This window comes from Zootoca vivipara, chromosome 11, assembly GCF_963506605.1.
Source record: "Zootoca vivipara chromosome 11, rZooViv1.1, whole genome shotgun sequence".
Taxonomy (NCBI): domain Eukaryota; kingdom Metazoa; phylum Chordata; class Lepidosauria; order Squamata; family Lacertidae; genus Zootoca; species Zootoca vivipara.
The window spans coordinates 41,514,111-41,533,345 of NC_083286.1; the positions used below are offsets into that span (position 1 = coordinate 41,514,111).

The 19,235-nt window shown below is 47.0% G+C and overlaps 1 protein-coding gene across 1 annotated transcript in view; it reads left to right on the forward strand.

The window, feature by feature from the left end:
• ANKRD55 (ankyrin repeat domain 55) overlaps positions 1-8,109 on the forward strand; it is a 37,896-nt gene extending 29,787 nt beyond the window's left edge. The window contains 4 exon segments of the mRNA XM_060280253.1: positions 7-131; positions 134-232; positions 2,231-2,332; positions 6,964-8,109. Of these exon segments, the coding sequence (XP_060136236.1) occupies positions 7-131; positions 134-232; positions 2,231-2,332; positions 6,964-7,235 (598 nt within the window). The 3' untranslated portion in view covers positions 7,236-8,109.
• The last annotated feature ends 11,126 nt before the right edge of the window (positions 8,110-19,235 follow it).

Sequence of the window (19,235 nt, forward strand, 5' to 3'; positions counted from 1 at the left end):
TTTTGTACACCAGTCCCCAAAAAGCAGAAGTGAGCATGATTTGTCAGATCAAAGGAGTAGCCGTCAAACCCTGGACAATCCTTGGAAAGTTGACACTAACCAAATACTCACATGTAAAGTTTGGACGGCAATGCTTCTGATAATAAACTGATAGGCGGATTGTACCCAGAAAGATCCAGTCATGTGCTGTTGTGCCCTCCCCACCTGCCCCACCTGCCCAATTCTCCATCAGGTAATTTCTCCCTGCTCCTCTCTGTATTTATTGCATGCGATCCACGAAGGCCCATAAGTGCCTAGCATGACATCATTGCATGCAGCAGTCAGAGCTGTTCTTCTTGTTCTCAGTATGAGAGTTTCCATACTGAAGAGTCAAGCCCCTATTAAGCTGAACTGTGGCCTTTTTCTTCAGAAGTGGGAATGAATAAACCCCACGCAGTTCACACCATTCTCTTCCACACACTTGTCATCCATCCCCTGTTTGGACATAATAATGCATATACCGTACTCTTTTAGTTCCCAATACTCAAACTGGGGGATCAAGGAAGTAGGGTAGTTTTGTTTCAAATAAGGCCAGATCCACCCCAAGCACTGGTCTAGCCATAGCATTACTATAATACCATTTCATTCTTTTTTATATTACTTTTCAGTAATAAAAAATTACAGTTTTGTTTTTAATAATCAAATTCTTAATTTAGCGCTACCTTCTGCATGGATGGCCAAGTTACAATGTAAGCCTTTATTCTGCACAGATATCTAAATTAAGGGGGGGGATTTGCACATGTACTAATGTCCCCATTTGTGAAATACCATCCTTCTTTCTATTCGTCTGATGCCAAACTTCACAGTTATTAGGAACCTGGTAATAACTGTTTCATTTTCCCAGCCAGGTTTTTTTAGCTGGGATGGATGAGTTTGAATATTTTAAATATACAGTGGTACCTTGGTTGTTGAACTTAATTCGTTCTGGGAGTCTGTTCAACTCCTGAAACCATTCGAAAACCAAGGCATGGCTTCCGATTAGCTGCAGCCGCTTCCTGCACTCAAGTGGAAGCCGCGTTGGATGTTCGGCTTCTGAAAAATGTTCACAAACCGGAACACTTACGTCTGGGTTTGTGGTGTTCAGGAGATGATTTCTTCAGGAGCCAAGCTGTTCCAAGTACCAAAGTATCACTGTATAGCATAAAATGCAACCACAAAATAATAGCAAATGGTTGTGTGTATCTGCAAGGCATCTGGAATGGCTTCTGGTTTGTGTTTTTAGAAATGAGCACTTGCTGGATTTAGAACTGGCATTTATTCCAATGACAATGTCTGTGGTTAGTACTGTGGGATTATTTGTTACACAGTTTTACCACTGGCACAGGCAATTTCTCTTGGATTGCTTTCATGAATATCATGGCTCAAGCATGCACAATCTGTTGTATTTCAATTGATACTTTCAAAAGTTGGAATGGAAACTCATGAAAGCTGTAAGCTTACACTGGTGAGATCTCTACTGAGAACTAGTTCCTTGGCTCACATTCTATAGCAAAAGTTGGCCATCCTGGTACATTTTAGTATCACAACTGGTGAGCACCAGACTGTTGTTCATGATGCAGATCTTACAAGGTATCACAAAACCTAAAGTGTGGTTGGGGTACATGTTCATCATGGGTTAAAAAGTCCATATTTTGCTGTCACTGCAAAGCTCTTAAGGAGTTCCTGAAATTTAAGGCCAAACTAGACGTAATGTGAGCAATTGCCTGTGATTTTTATTATGCTAGCCAGCGGGTTTACTAGCCATGGTGGCTGTGCCCTAACACCAGTTTAAGAAGCATTATGCCTCTGAATGCCAATTGCTGTGAATCGCATGTGGGCAGAATACTGCTGTTCTCATGTCCTGTTTGCCATATGCCTCTGATTGGCCACTATGAGCACAGAATGCTAGACTGGACGGTTCTTTAACCTGATCCCCCAGGTCTCTTCTTAGGTTCTCTGAGAGGGTGCTCTAACTCTTTCCCCTTATGCCCTTTCCCCAAGATGAACCATGCCTGCTTTGAGGTAGGGAGACAGCATCACCATCTGCACGTCGGATAATACTGCTTTGTTGATCACTTGGGATCAACAATCAACAGAATCAATCTGGGCCCTCCTTTCCCCCTGCCCTCAGCCCCATATCCCACCCTTGTTAGGCTCAGTGTCTTTTCAAAACAAACATAATTTGTGTGTCTGCATTTTCCTCCCATTTCAGGGGAAAGCTTTCAACAAGCAATTCCAGAACGACCCAAAGTCAAAGAACTAACACCCATTCGGAACAACTTGGCTCCCATACTAAACCACTGTGTTCAGAAAGGTAAGAGTATTATCTATGTGTGATCTGTAAAAAAAAGATGGTTTACTGGCCACTTCCTCATCCCCCGCCCTCCAAAAATGCTTAATCCTGATAATCTAAAAAATATTCTGCAAAGCTTTAGGTCAGGTGTGGGGAAGCTTTGGCCTTCCAGATGTTGCTGAACTATGACTCCCATCATCGCTGACTATTGGCCATGCTTGCTGGCGCTCATGGTGCGACGGCGCGACGGCACTTTTCCCCCTGGCGCCGTTGGGCCTGCCCTCACTTAAATATAGTGCACCCACCTCACAGAACACCAATTAGCCAAATTCCTACACTGACCTGCACATCACCCCCGGACGTTTGACGGTCTATTGGTGATGTGCCAACGACAAACGAAACACTTTCAGTCACTCACACACCTCAGACCAGGATATTGTAAAATAAAACAAGATAGTTTATTGAATGTTCTTATGCGTATTAGTTACGGTACAAAGCTTAAACGGTTTCAAATCACAGATGTTTCCTATACCGGCCTATTACCTCTAAATATGAATTACCGGCCTATTACCTCTAAATATAACTAATAATAATTATCACTAATCTCATAACACTGTATCCTGTCTGACTATCTCCCTATTTAACAGCCACCACAAATATAACCAGCTCTTATCTTCACACCAACTCTAACCTGACTGACTTCAACCAATAACTCCCTTCAACAACCCTATCTCCAACTCTCATCTCCCCTCCTGCCTGCCTGCTTCTCCCTATATACACCCTGCTTCTGGCTGGAGAGCTCCCATTGGCCGTTTCCCTCCCTGGCAACTTAACCCCTTCCAGGCCCTCTAGAGGTGAAACGCCACACTACCCCAAATTATCTTGTGGGGGACTTGTGTAAGGGGAAACTTAATAATTTGGAATCTCGGGCAGGATTTGTTCAAATAAACAAGAAAGATTTTATTAAACAAAGGAAGCTTACGACACAACGTGGGTAAAACATAGGATACTTCAGATTATATTGTTATTTCACTTCAGTTCTTCGTCAGTTGTTGCGCAGTTGTTGCCTCTTAATACTTTGGTTCTTAAACAAGGTGGTACTTCCTGCAGTGGCGGAGGAAGTCTCTCTGGCACCCGGGGCGGGGCACGCATGCACAGCAGCCCATACGGACACCTCGCGCGCACCCTTGGTCGCTCTGCAGCTGGGGGGAGGCAGAAGGCTATCTTGTCACCCCCGGGGTGCCCCTGCCCCCCCCCTTCATATGCCCCTGACTTCCTGTCAGTTACACACCCCTTTTACAACCCTACTCCTGAGGTACTCCAAGTAACAGACCCAAGGGATCACCACACCCCTCTTACAGTAACTGATTTGGGAGTCTTCTCTTTTTGTAGAAGAATCTCTCCCCTCCTGACTGGAATGAGACCTAAGTAGACTGTATCCTCACAGCTTCTACTTCTCTTGGCTCAGCCTCCCAGTTAATTCATGGCCTGCTACTCTTACAGAACACCACACTGTCCTTCACACAAAGCTCAGAGACTCCTTTCTCTGGCTTTTGATACACCGTATATTTTGTGTGTATAAGACTATGTTTTTTCCTAAATTTTTGAAGTTTAAAATAAGGGGTCGTCTTATACACGGATAGTGCATAGTGCATTTTCTTAATTTTGAGTCCCCAAAAATAGGGGGCATCTTATACATGGAAAAATACGGTATTCCTCAGAGTGGATGTTTCTACCCAGAACCAACTCTCTCTCCTTTCACTCCCTATCTCCCAACCTATTCTCCCAACCTCTATCCCAACCAAAAACTTTCTCTCAAAATCCTCCCCCTTTCAACGCCCCCTCCTGGAACCCCGGCCAATCATAAGCTGTCATTCGTTAACCATTTGCTGGCAGGGGAAAAGAAAAAGAAAACACTTGGTGAACCAACCTGCCCAGCAAAAACAAGCTGTTCCGTCACAATGGGAGCTGTATTTCAGCAACAGTTGGAGGGCCAAAGGTTTCCCAGAACTGCGTTAGGTTGTGACCATTGCTTATCCTATTCTTTATTTCTTACTATCAGAGCCAGTACTGTGCACCAATAAATTCCTGTTGCAGTGTAGGAACAGCAGGCTATACTATATTGTAGTGGTGGTGTTGTTGTTTAGTGGTGTCCGACTCTTCATGACAGACCTTGTAATATTGAAAGGCTGGGTGGAAAATGTTCAAAACAAACGTTGGTGTTTTGTCTGAATCACTTAAAACTCCTGCAAACAAAGTGATTTCTCCAGTAGTTTACCACAGGCTCAATTTCCCCCAGTAGTCAGCATGTTGCTTCAGTGGTTTACAGTAGCAAGTGGTGAGGCAAAATATCAGTTGCCTAGCTAGCAGAAGCACTCTATTTGGAGCACAATGTTTGCATGGCTTTTCTGGGTTGTTGTTTTTTTAAAAAAAACACTTTCCCAAGTTAATAATTATTCTGTTGTACAACCACGTTTTGAAGCTATAATGGGGAACTGTACTGTGATCTGAAAAAATAGGCAATACTAGCTGTCAGAGCAACATAATCTAAAAACTGTCAGTCTGAAACCACATCCCGATAAGAGCCAATGCAATATCGACAGTCATGTGTGACTTGCATTTTGATTAGTTGATTAGAGGAGCTGAGAACCTTTTAAATTAAGCACAATGTTGATTAGTAAAGGCATACCAAGATTAAATTTCTAGCCATTTCCTGCTATGGAGAAAGGGTTCCTGCCAAGACAGAGAGAATTTGAATTAAGTTAAATTCAGGTTTAAATGTATATTATAGTAAGAAGTGAACTGCACAAAAATACATAGTAGTGATTTTTTAAAAATCAAATAAAGAAGGGGTAGAAAGCTGTATAGCTTAGGAGAAAACTTTAAAACCTGAACATTTTAACAGTAAAAATTAAAGAAAAACAAAGAAGAATGGGTGTAAAAAGCAAAGAGGAACCACTTAAAAATAGAACTGCAAAAGAGAAGTATGTTATTCAGTGTTTATAACAAGTAGAATTGGCATAAAAAGAGAATAATGATGTCTAAATGTTTCAGGAAATGATATTTCCACATATCATTCTTTGTATGAAAACTTGTGATAAGTTCTTGTTGAAAAGTCTGGAGCAGCAAACAGCTGCACTTTTGGAAAATGTTATAGTGAGGATGAAACCTACTCAGTAGTATTGGAGGGAATGGCTCTCATTGTCCTGGATCCCACAGAGCAATAGGACAATGAAATCCAGAGAATGGTGGGATTTGGCTAGTTCAACAGTAATAACAACACAGACACATCATTTGTGTATCTGAAGAAGTGTGCATGCACATGAAAGCTCATACCTATGACAAACTTAGTTGGTCTCTAAGGTGCTACTGGAAGGAATTTTTTTATTTTTTGTTTCAACTACGTCAGACCAACATGGCTACCTACCTGTAACTTCATTTAAAGATGTTATACACCAGACACCTAGTTTTCAAAAACACCTTGCTGTCTACCAAGGTTATATGGTCTCAGCAGCCGCTCCCAGTCACCAGTCTAGCTGCCGCATTCTGGATTAGTTGTAGTTTCCAGCTCACCTTCAAAGGTAGCCCTAATAGAGCTCATTGCAGTAGTCCAAGCGGGAGATAACTAGAGCATGCATTACTCTGTCAAGACAGTCCGCGGGCAGGTAGGGTCTCAGCCTGCGTACCAGATGGAGCTGGTAAACAGCTGCCCTGGATGCAGAACTGACCTGCGCCTCCATGGACAGCTGTGAGTCCAAAATGACTCCCAGGCTGCACACCTGGTCCTTCAGGGGCACAGTTACCCCATTCAGGACCAGGGAGTCCTCCACACCTGCCCTCCTCCTGTCTCCCACAAACAGTACTTCTGTCTTGTCAGGATTCAGCCTCAATCCATTAGCCACCATCCATCCTCCAACTACCTCCAGGCACTCACACAGCACCTTCACAGCCTTCACTGGTTCCAATTTAAAAGAGAGGTAGAGCTGGGTATCATCCACATATTGATGGACACCCAGCCCAAACCCCTGATGATCTCTCCCAGCGGCTTCATGTAGATGTTAAAAAGCATGGGGGAGAGGACAGAACCCTGGGGCACTGCACAAGTGAAGGCCCAGGGGTCTGAACACTCATCCCCCACCACCACTTTCTGGACACGGCCCAGGAGGAAGGAATGGAACCACTGTATAACAGTGCCCCCAGCTCCCAGCTCCTCTAGACGGTCCAGAAGGATGTTATGACATTCTAGATGAAACTGCAACAAGGGGATACCAGACACACCCACCCCTCCATATATCATGGTTTCAAATCAAAATCTACATACGGGGTTGACATCTTCATCAAGCTGTCCAGTAAAACCCCAGAGGCTGCTTCTTCATCACAACCAGTTCAGACCTAATTAGCATATATGCAAGAGGCAAGTACCCAGTCTGCCCATGGAAAGCAAGAACAGTTGAAGTGTGCATAGTACAACCGTTTTACAGAGGAGCAGAATGCCAGTATTACGATGGTGCATCTTAAAGCAGTTATGAGCAAGTCATGCATACATATTGCCTGCAGCATAGCCCACTAAAGTGCACTAAAAAGTATGCATTTGACAAGCTGCATTATCTGTTGGTTTGTTTTCTCACTTTTCTCTCTTTGCTTTCTTCCAGCTCAGCTACCACCCAGCCAAGCTTCTCAGGGTGTCAAGGAGACAAAGTCATTGTCTTTAAACTCCTTAAGGACTGGCGCCTCTGTTCTCCCGCCAGCACTTACCACCAAATCCCCCAATGCAGGACTCTCTCGGAGTAATTTGCTGTACTCTTTCTTACCAGTGCTGTCAGCAGAGCCTCTCCGAGTCCTGCCTGCCATTCCAAGCCAGAAGGAACCCAGCCTCGCAGAAGCACTTAACCAATCGCACTGCAAATCGAACAGTGACAATTAGCTCAAGAATCCAACTGGCAGATAAAAACCATTTGTACACATTGCTTTCAAATCCATTGTCAATCAGAGAGTTAGCAAACAGACTGTTTTAAAAATCAAGCAGCACTTATCGCAGCAATCTATTGGGGGCATTTATTTAACTTAATAATATATTGGGAAAGTGCTAGCAAATGTGCTGTGGAAACAGAAGGGGGGACAATGAAAACAGTTTTTCTTAACTTTGTCATTTAGGCCTGGGAGCCAAGCAAGAGTGCCTGTTTCCAGTGTCCAGTCAAATGTACTTAATATTTAGCACATGTAGATCTCTTTGAGGTCTGATTTGCATACGGTGCCACCTTCAAGAGGCCACTCAAAAGGATCTACCTGTGCAGGACAGGTACTCCAAACATCAGGCATTACATTCAACTGAGTTGTAGGACATACCTACACAGCATTTATATGCCAGTATTCTGTGGCCCAGATGGCAGCCATGTTCATGTGCAAATGCTCCAATCCTATCAGTCACCACACGGGCTAAGAACCTTTTAAACAGGATGTCTCTTATATAAAGCATGAACCCAGGTAAGTGCCTTTCAGAACTATCCCCACACAATGGTCTTGTTCATTCATCATGATAGGCTACAGGTTGTCTTCAACCATGGTTTAATTAAGAACACCCCTGCCCTGCTAATATTCCCTCTTGGTATTTTTCTGTTTTATGGCTCATGGTTTGTTTGAACCAAGAAAATCATCCAGGTTCAGATGATGAAAGCCATACTATGGCTTATTTGGGTGCCGTGGGGGGGGGCAGATAAGCAGGAGAGGAATCAAGGGGAACAGTATGGCAGGAAGCAAGCACATTCATGATTAAAGAATGGTTTAAGGCAAACAGGCTTGTTTTCCTGTGCAAACCAGGTGAAATGGCTGACCCAGTTCAATCATCTCTAATTCCAACATCTTTGCTGGGATGCTTAACACAGGCATGTGACCTGCACAGTGAGAGGAAAAGAAACCTAACAAGGCCACCCTTCATTTTCCTTCCTTTCTGCTTTCCTTCTAGAAATAAACAAATACAGTAATGTTGTTCCTTTGCCAGTTTGTGTGGCTAGAAGAATAAGGCATAACTATACAAACAGATTTTCATACTCTTATCTAAAGAAGGTCACACAGACCTATGGCCAGAAAAAATCCCTTCCACCACCATCCCACTTCCTGCTCAGAGGGATCTTCTCCTTCTTCTCAGGTTACTCCTTCTCTGGAAGTTCAGATCCTTTCCCTCCACCTCACAAAGGTCATGGTTATTCATCAATCCCTTTCCATCTTCATTATATCTAGCCTAAGTATGTAACTACCAACTAAATTCATAGGGAAATGTCTAAAATCTCTCCCAGACTATTCTCCCTAAATCTGAGGGTCTGTGCTTGGGTGACTGACCTTACACCCCAAGCCCTGCTGAATTTTAAGCTGACAATAGGCACTTGTAGATGCCCTCTTGAGAAAGCTATCAACATCCACTACTAGCCAAGATATCTCTGCAGACCCTCCAAGTCTCCCTATTTTCCAGGGACGTTCCCTGATTTAGAGAAGCTGTCCCGTTTTCTTATTTGATCCCGGAATGTCCCAATTTTCTTTAGGTTGTCCTTATTTTCATTGGAGAAATGTTGAAGGTATGGAGTTATGTGACCCCTCAAGGTGTATGAAGGCAATCCTGTATAGGGAAGGTTTTTTAAATGTTTAATGTTTTATTGTGTTTTTTTATATGTTGGAAACTGCCCAGAGTGGCTGGGGCAACCCAGTAAGATGTGTGGAGTATAAATAGTAAAAATTATCACTATGGAATGGGATGTCCCTATTTTCGTTGGAGAAATGTTGGAGGGTACGTCTGTGTGGTATTGCAAGTGACCACAAGCGGGGAGAGTGCTGTTGTACTAATTTACTTCACGACATTTTGTTTTCCTCCAATTTTAGAAAATCTTAGTGAGATTTTTGCAAGCTGATTCCAAGCAAAATAGTATGCTTGGAAACCTTCAGGCAATGATCTGTCATTTATTCTCCAAAAGCACCACGCCAGAAATGTTCATGACTTCTTTAACCAATGTAGCACAATGCCATCATTTTGGTAAGTGAACAAGACAACTGCATTACAGTCTGAATCTCTTCATTTAGAAGGGTGTATCCATTTCATTTTATTGGAAGTGATTGTGGTTCTTAAGCAATGACAGACAACCTTTTTATATGATTTTAAAAAAAACGGACACCAACAAACCAGCTGGTCCTTATTTACACTACTGCTAATTTGTTGCCAAGAAATGCCTCCCTTGTAATTTTGTAGGAATGTATTTCCTTTTTTTTTTATTGCAAAAATTGTAATTATGTTTCCCAGAATATTTCTGAGACAAAGACCAATCCTCGCTGAATCGGAGCTCCATCACAATTACCATACCTTCCCCCATCCTTGAGTACAAAGTTCACCAAGTACATCAACAGGGGCCACAAGATGAGCAGAAAACAGTCACGGAAACCTGAGAATGTGGATGGAAATTATACCATCAGTTGTGCTGCATGTCTTCAGAGTCTGCAATGTAGGGAGAGAAGTTAAGCTTCACCATCACCACCAATTGCCTTCTGTAGCCCCAACTCTCAACAGCTGTTCTCCTAGTTCAGTTCCAAATGAATGTTTTGGATGGAAACACAGTTCTGGGTTGGAGAAAAGAGAAGCAGATGAGGGAGAAATTAAAGGTAGAATGCAGCACATAAGACAGGGATGAGCAACCTAAGACTCTCCAGACATTCTTGGACCCCAACGTCCATCATCCTCAGCATGGACAATGGTCAAGGATGATTGGAGTTGTAATCCATCAACATCTGAAGGGCTGTATGTTCCCCATAAGGGAAGCATCAAGTGCCTTCCTTCCAACTTCTACTTCTGCTCTGAAAATTGTGCTTTCCCAGTCCTGTTTTGCAGCTGAAGAACCCTGTGCTATGTGGTGAAACTCTGTTCCCATCCACCCTGTATCATGAGAGCAGTATCATGCCACTTTAAATAGCCATGGCTTCCTATAAAGAATCCCAGAAACTTGCTGAGAGTTGTTAGGAGGCTCCAATTCACAGAGCTACAATTCCCAGTGTGGTTTAGCAATCAGCCCCTCTTCCCAGGCCACTTACATCTTGGTAGCATAGGTGGGGGTTGGTCACTGGCCCCGAGAGGGTTTTCTTGAGCCTGCAGTGTGTCCATTGTGGCAGGAACTATCCTGTTCTTACTGGGCTCCTGAGAAAACAGGGACTTGCTGGCAGCAACCAAAGCAGAATCCAGTCCAAAGTCAGAGCCCAAGCAAGCAGAATCCACAACAAGGGTCAGGTGAGAGGCAAAGTCACAGCAGTCTACAAACACTAGAGCTATTTCTTGTATCTAAACAGAACTGTTAAGTTCCCTGAAATTACGGTAGTTATTTCCTCAGTTATGTTCTTGGATTTGTGTATTCAGTTCAGGAACAGTTTGTACATGTGCCTTGCCAAAGGTTACAGTAGAAGCAGCTATTGGAGAAAAGGCACTCATGGATGGAATGCTTTTGTTGTGTTTTGTTTTAAAGCCTGAGACTGTATTGACCTGCAAACAGTATCAGTCATGCCAGGCAGGGCAAGGCAGCCTCACCCCTGAGGTTCTTCCAACTGATTGGTGCAGCGGCAGTAGTGAAGGAAACTATTGGTGGCCATCAACTTGCTTAACATTTGCACCGAGATGTTCCCACTTGTTTGTCTTCTCTTTCATCATTTGTGCCTGTTTCTTTCTCCACATCTTCAATGTAGACTTAATTCATGTATGTGATACACAAGAGAAACCACTCAACAGGAGTTATGGTTTGCCAATTTAAAATAAGAGTCCTCCCAAAACCAGCTCCAAGATCACAACATGTCAAATATGTAAGACATATTTTCTTTTAATCTTTGTTTTATGATTTTGTTTCTCTTTGGGCTTCTTTTAAACTAAATTCTTCATTGGCTAATAAATAGGAAGAATGTATATTTGCTCCCATGTGCTTCTCTCACAAAGCAACACCTTATACTTTTCCAATATGGTGATAATTATTGTGCTTTAAAAAAATGTGGTCTATAATAGCTGAAGTACAGCTTCATATTCTTCTTGCTTCACACATAACAAAGGTTTAACCGTATACCTGAAGGAGCCCCAACCCCCACCGTTCAACCCGGACACTGAGATCCAGTGCCGAGGGCCTTCTGGCAGTTCCCTCATTGCGAGAATTGAGGTTACAGGGAACCGGACAGAGGGCCTTCTCAGTAGCAGCACCTGCCCTGTGGAATGCCCTTCCATCAGATGTCAAGGAAATAAGCAGCTATCCTAATTTTAAAAGACATCTGAAGGCAGCCCTGTTTAGGGAAGCTTTTAATATTTAATGCTGTATTGTTTTAATATTCAATTGGGAGCCGCCCAGAGTGGGGGGGAGACTCAGCCAGATGGGCAGGTTAGAATTATTATTATTATTATTATTATTATTATTATTATTATTATTAAACATCTATTCAGAGATATCACTTTCTGTAGACAAGAAACCTTCAGTTAGCTATTCGCAGAATCATAGAATCGTAGAGTTGGAAGGGACCCTGAGGGTCATCTAGTCCAATCCCCTGCAATGCAAGAATCAACTAAAGTATCCATCACAGATGGTCACCCAACCTCTGCTTAAAAACCTCCAAGAAAGGAGAGTCCACCACCTTCCGAGAAAGTCCATTTCATTGTTGAACAGCTCTTACCATCAGACGTTCTTCCTGATGTTTAGTCAGAATTGCCTTTTTTGTAATTTGACTACATTGGTTCGAATCGTACCACGGTTCTATGAAATCCCCTAAAATATTCACCCACTTCTTATACGAATCAAGTTACAGGAAAAGGCATGGGATGGGCTGCAGTCCATTTTTTTCTTCTTTTGCCAATTTCACAATGATACAACTTGACCTTGACTTTGAAAACAAAAAAAGAGGGAATGTTCACCCTTTTCCTGTTTTTGTTCTTTGAACTTTTCAGTTGGGTGAACTTTCTGAGATTACTTTCTTTTCCCTTTTTTAAAACCTCACAAATGCAGAGCAAAAATGAAATGGGCAAACGAGTGTTACACATCAGTTATCATTTTTCTGTTCAAAAGGGGAAACCGAGTGGAAAATACGTTGATCAAGCAGCCTTGCACTTTGACAAATTTAGGTTCATATTTGATCTAATGCTTTATTATTCCATAGCCTATAATGATTTACATAATCCACATTTGGTTTGGCCCTTAGGTAGATGGGGGTTGCGGGTCTCTGCCCCCCCTGACCCAACCACAGTTATTCTGCCTGAGCATGTTGTACTTGACTGCAGTTTTACATCCCACAATATTCAGATGAAGGGCAGTATGCAAGTTTAATAAATAAATTTACTTCAGCCAGCAAAATGTCTTAAACAGATCCTGCTTCATTCTGGCTCTACCAGGAATTGACTGGTAACACCAAGCAGTCTATCCTGAGATCATCTGTGTTCAGATATAATTGGACGCTGTTTTGAATAAAGACGGAAACTTTCAAAACTGCACTGATTTTAGCCACTGATTTTGTACCACCTTGTATATCACCAGCAGTACCACCCTGGATGCAACCTAAGGGACATTCCTACTGGCTGTAGACCAGGGATGAGGATCCTCTGGCTTCCAGTTGTTGCTGGACTCCCATAACCTCTGAACATCTGATCATAGCCGCCAAGTTATCCCTTTTTTACAGGGATTTTCCCTTATGCTGAATAGGCTTCCTCGCGAGAAAAGGGAAAACTTGGCAGCTATGCATCTGATATCTTGGCTGCAGCTGCTGGGAGTACTTAATGCACAATTTAAGAAAAGACAACTGGAGAGACCCTGTGTCACCAGTGATCCATCTAGCCCAGTTCCACCTACATGACTCCATCCTGTAGCCACTCTCAAAGATCTCTTTCAAAAGGCCTTCTAGCTGAGATCCATTAACTGAAGATGCCAGGAAGTGAACCAGGGTGGCCATCTTTCCTACTTTTCAGAGGAAAGTCATCTATTTGAAAGGCTGCCCATCTAAGTGTGGCTGCAAGATAAAAAAGCACCCTAACACGGAAGAGCAGGGGCTTTGAAGTTGCCCGTTAACAGAGAACACCTGGCCAGCAGTCGCAAAGGTCACCTGGTCACAATCTTCCCCATTATGAGATTTAATGCATTTCTATTTAAATTAAAGTAATTGTTTCCATGCAAATAAATTAGCATATTGCATATGTATCCTGTTTTGTTTTTGTCACAGTGGCCGGAGTGGACTACTTCAGAGTAACGACGCTACGCAGCTCTGCATTTTATTCTTTTATTGGTGCTGCGTATTTACAGTGCTCAAGTCATTGCTATTTACACGGAGCGATGTTGTCAGTCGGTTTCAGAACCTCCTAATGGCTTTTGGCGCGTCTTTCTCCAACACAAAAGCTTTGGCAGACCCATCCTCTTGCCCCTCCTCTTCCTGCGTAATTCTGGAGTTGGAGGGATGGGTCTTCCCCCCTTGCTTGCCCCTTCCTGTCCCACCTGGGACCCTGGCTCCTCTACCTTGCCTGAGCCTCGGACACGACTTCCTGCTTCCCCACTGGAATCGGAACTCTCCCTGCTTTCCCCTTTGCTCGGGGACGGGCTTGAACTCAGGAGGGGAGGGACTTCGCGATATCCCCTGTCCCTCACATCCACCCCCCTCCCAAGCTCTCCTTCACCCCTCCCCAGGCCCCCCCCATGTGTCGGTGACGACTGGAAGCCTAAGAACTCAGTGCTCTCCGAGCCCGTTGGTGTGAATACCTCCCCCCAGTCCTGCGAGCCCCCCCCTTCCGCCTGGGCGGACGGGAATCCCAAAAAGTCCGTGGCGTCAGAGCTGGTGGGGGTAAAAACGTTCTGCCAATCTGCTCCTTCCTCTGACTGGGTGGATCTCGGTGACACCCATACCTCATCCTCTGGTTCCTCAAACTCCGCTTCCCAGCGCCATGGTGAGCTGCTCTCCCGTGCCTCCTCCTCCTCCCCCTCCCTTTCCATGTGCCAGGGCTTGGGTCTGTGGGGAAAGAGGGCGTGAAATTCTTCCACCAAGAATTCCTCCTGTATCTGAGTGGCTGGGACCCATTCATTCTGGGACGGTGGAGCATCCTCCCATGCCATGAGGTACTCCAGTCCCCCCACCCCCCACCTTGAATCCAGGATGGCCGTGGCCTCATTGAGTTGCTCCCTGCCTTCCCTCTCCCCCCCTCCCTCGGGGGTTTGTTCGCTGTCTCGGAGCCTGCTGCTTTCCCTGTACGGCGACAGCAGCGATCTATGAAACACTGGATGCACCCTCATGTCCTCTGGCAGTGCCAGCCTGTATGCCACCGGGTTTACCTGTTGCGTGACCGTGAAGGGGCCCAGCCTTTTGGGTGCCAGCTTTTTGCACCTCCCTCTGGTGGGAAGGCCCTCCGAGGACAACCACACCTTGTCCCCCACCCTGATGACCTCCCCTTGTCGCCTGTGGCGATCTGCCCCCTTTTTGTACGCTTCCTTGGCCCTCTCCAAGTGTTCTCTGAGCTGCTGGTGCACCGTCTCCAGTTCCTCTGCCCAATCCTCAGCCTGTGGGCCCTCCTCCTCCTCCTCCTCCCTCTCCCTCTCTGGGAAAGATCTGAGGTCGCGCCCGTAATTGGCCTTAAAGGGCGACACCCCTGTGGAGACGTGCACTGCATTGTTGTAGGCAAATTCTGCTAGTGGCAAGCGATCCACCCAGTCCGTTTGCCGCTGGCTGACGTAGCATCTCAGGTACTGCTGCAGAATGGCGTTGACCCTCTCCGCTTGTCCGTTGGTCTGCGGGTGTCTAGCCGTCGACAAGCTGACCTCCACCTGCAGGAGGTTCATGAGCCGCCGCCAGAACCTGGAAACAAATTGGCGGCCACGATCCGAAATAACCCTTAAAGGTAATCCATGCAGTCTGAAAATGTGATCAACAAACAGTTTGGCTGTCTCTTCTGCCGAGACTGCCCTGGCACACGGTATAAAGTGACACATTTTGGACATAAGGTCCACCACCACCAACACTGCAGTCTTACCCCTGGACGAAGGCAGATCTGTGATGAAGTCCATGGACACCACTTCCCACGGCCTGTGTGGTGTGGCTAAGGGCTCCAGCAACCCTGGTGGCGCTGCTCTGACCACCTTCGCCCGCTGGCAGGTGGTACAGCCCCTTACATAGTCTCGAACATCTTCCCGCACCCCTGGCCACCAGAAGTGTCTCATGACTAGGTGAGCGGTTTTGTCCCTTCCAAAATGCCCCGCTGTAGGGTTGTCGTGCATCTGCTTGAGGACCGTACGTCGAAGCTGGGTGGTGGGTAGGTACAGCGCACCCTTGTAGAAAAGCAGCCCTCTGCGTTCTGCAAAGTCTTTTGCCTGCTCCCTCCCCCCTCTCAGTTCTCTGAAGATGCGGTTGGCAAATTCATCCGCTGCCGTCAGTGCTGTGAGTTCTGCCTCGCTCACCACAGCTGCTCCGCAGGACCATGCCGACGGGGGGAAAATGTGCCTTGGGGCTGGTGGCGCCTCCTCCTCCATGTACTCTGGCTTGCGGGAGAGGGCATCCGCCCTGACATTCTGCTCCCCCGGGATGTAGTGGATGGAGAAGTTGAAGTTCGAGAAGAACTCTGCCCACCGTATCTGCCGCTGGTTGAGCACCCTGGCAGTTCTCCAGAACTCCAGGTTCTTGTGGTCTGTGCACACCTGGATGGGGTGCTTCGCGCCCACCAGGAAGTGTCGCCAGTGCTGGAACGCAGCGTAGATCGCAAGAAGTTCCCTATCAAACACTGTGTAGTTGCGTTCAGGCTGTGTCAGCTTCCTGGAGAAGAAGGCACAGGGTCTCCACTCCCTGTTGGCGTCCAGTTGCAACAAAATTGCGCCCACAGCTTTTTCAGAAGCATCTGTCTCAATGCGTAGGGGCGCGTCCTGCACCACATGGAACAGGTTTTGGTCTGAGGCGAACACTCTCTTGAGGCTTTCGAACGCTGCTTGCGCCTCTGGTGTCCACTTGAACTTCTGCTTGCCTCTCAGGCAGTCCGTGATGGGAGCCGTAACGCGAGAGAAGTTCTTGATGAACTTCCTGTAGAAGTTAGCGAAGCCTAGTAGGCGTTGGGCATCTTTGCGCGTCCTGGGGCTGTGCCAGTCCAGGATGGCCTGCACCTTGTCCTTGTCCATCGCCAGCCCCTTGTCTGACAGCTTGTAGCCCAGGAAGTCCACCTCTTTGGTGTGAAACTTGCACTTCTCCAGCTTCACATACAGGTGGTTCTCCTTCAGGCGTTGCAACACCTCTCTGACATCTTTCACATGCTGCACTGGGTCATTCGAGTAGATAAGGATGTCATCTAGGAAGACCAAGCATTTCCTGAAGAGGAGGGACCCCAGGACGTGGTGCATGAAGGCCTGGAAGCATGCTGAGCCCCCTTGCAAACCGAAGGGCATCACCAGATATTCAAAAGAGCCCAGAGGCGTGAACATCGTGGTTTTCCATTCATCTCCTTCCCGGATCCTGATCAAGTTGTACGCCCCCCTTAGGTCCAGCTTGGTGAAAATCTTGCCCCTGCGTGCCGCTGTCAGGAGATCATCCACTCTGGGCATGGGGAAAGCCACGGGCTCTGTCACCGAATTCAGCCGTCTAAAGTCCACCACAAGACGGCGCTGTTGCGTGTCTTTCTTGTCCACCCAGAAGACCGGGCTGCCCCCTGCTGCCTTGCTTTCCCTTATGAACCCCCGCTTGAGGTTCTTGTCGATGAAAGCGCGCAAATCCTCCAGCTCCTGGTCTGACATGGCGTACAGCTTGGCTGGGGGTATCGTCGCCCCTGGCACCAGGTTGATCTGGCAGTCAAAAGGCCTGTGCGGGGGTAGGTGGTCGGACTCCGCTTCGCTGAAGACCTCCTGCAGGTCCCAGTACTGCTTGGGTATTGCCTCACCCCCTTTGATATGCATGGTGGCCACCGTGGCTATCGGAGGCCCCTCCCCTGGTTGGTGCTGCATGCAATGTTCCAGACAAAAGTCTGACCCAAACGTGATGCACCTCTGGTGCCAACTGATGGAGGGGTCGTGGCGCGCCAGCCAGCTCATGCCCAAGACGATGGGGGGGTCTGAGATGGTGGTGACGTTGAACGCCAGTGTCTCTGAGTGCCTTCCCACCGTCATTCTCATGGGGGGGGTTTGATGTGTGATGGCCCCTCCCAGCAGCTCCCTGCCGTCAATGGTTGCTACGTGCAGAGGAAAATCCAACTGCAAAAGCTGGATTTGGTGCTCTTCTGCAAAGCTTCTCGAGAAGAAGTTGGCGGACGCCCCACTGTCAATTAAGGCGAGGACCGTCAGGGGATAGCCATTTGGGAGCGTTAGCGTCACTTCTAGAACCACTCCTGCTCTGGGAGGGGTGGGCTGGCTCTGCACCTCTCTGTGCGGGTGGGCGGGCTGGGGCTGTTGTCTGCTGACTGTGCCTGGCTGCTGCCCCTTGTCTCCTGCAGCCAGGCTTTCCCGTTTCCCTGCTGTGGTGCTGCGTCAGTGGGGGAGGGCACCACCGTTCCCGCCTTTCCTTGCCACTCCCTGCGATGTGGGCAGTCTCTGACGAGATGCTGGGGTGAGTTGCAGAGAAAGCAATTCCCGCCCCTTCCCTCCTTGCGTCTTGGCGCCGCTGGGGTTTGAAAAGCCCGCGCGCGCGCGCTATCAATCTGCATGGGCTCCTGGTCCTGGCTGGCTCCAGGCGTGGCCTGAAAGGGTTGTTGAGGGAGTGGCTTCTCCTGCGACCGTGGGAACCAAGCCCGCTTTGCGCGCGTCGCTTGCTTGTCGTTCCACCGGGATTCCTGCCTCACCCCCACCGCCAGAGCTGCTTTGCTCAGCTGATCCATAGTACTGGGCTTTGGACCTCTCGAGAGTTCATCCTTCACCTCCTCGCTCAAACCCAAGTAAAACGCAGCTTGCATGGGAGGCGAATCCAAAACCCACCCCAGTCTGTGCACCAGCATGGTGAATTTCGCCCAATATGCGCGAACTGTCATATTTCCTTGGCGTAAATTATGCAGTTCCTCCTTAGTCTGGTCCAAATGACTATCGGACGAATACATCGTCCTCAAACCTTCTAGAAATTGTTGGACATTTTTCATGCAAGGATTCTTGGTTGCGATTAATGGTCTTAGCCACTCCCTGGCTGCTCCGGTGAGATGTTCCACAATAAACGCTACTCTGTGCTCATCATCGGGGAACTCATTCTGGTGCAGCTCAAGAGCATACACGATCTCAGTCTCAAAGCCCTGAAACTCCTTCGGGTCTCCATTGAACTTGCTTACAAGGGTCCCTGCTCTCCTTCCTGGCAGCACTTGGACTTGGGGAGCCCCTCCCGCCTTGTTTTTCTCTGCATCCAGCTTGTTTTGGAGGTCTACCGCCACCGCCCTTAAATGCTGCTCTTTTTCCTGGAGCTCTCTCACCTGTTCCGCAAGTTGTAGCCGGTCGTCCTGGACCTTCTTAGTCTCCTCTTTAGCTGCCTTCAATTCTCCCTGCGCCTGCAGCGACAGCTGTTGCAGTTCTAGCTGGGCTTGCTCAGCGATCTGCCGCCACTTCTCCGCCTCGGACACGCTCATCCCGGCAACTCCGAAGTAGCCCAAAAATGATTAGGAGGTTGCTGTCACAGTGGCCGGAGTGGACTACTTCAGAGTAACGACGCTACGCAGCTCTGCATTTTATTCTTTTATTGGTGCTGCGTATTTACAGTGCTCAAGTCATTGCTATTTACACGGAGCGATGTTGTCAGTCGGTTTCAGAACCTCCTAATGGCTTTTGGCGCGTCTTTCTCCAACACAAAAGCTTTGGCAGACCCATCCTCTTGCCCCTCCTCTTCCTGCGTAATTCTGGAGTTGGAGGGATGGGTCTTCCCCCCTTGCTTGCCCCTTCCTGTCCCACCTGGGACCCTGGCTCCTCTACCTTGCCTGAGCCTCGGACACGACTTCCTGCTTCCCCACTGGAAT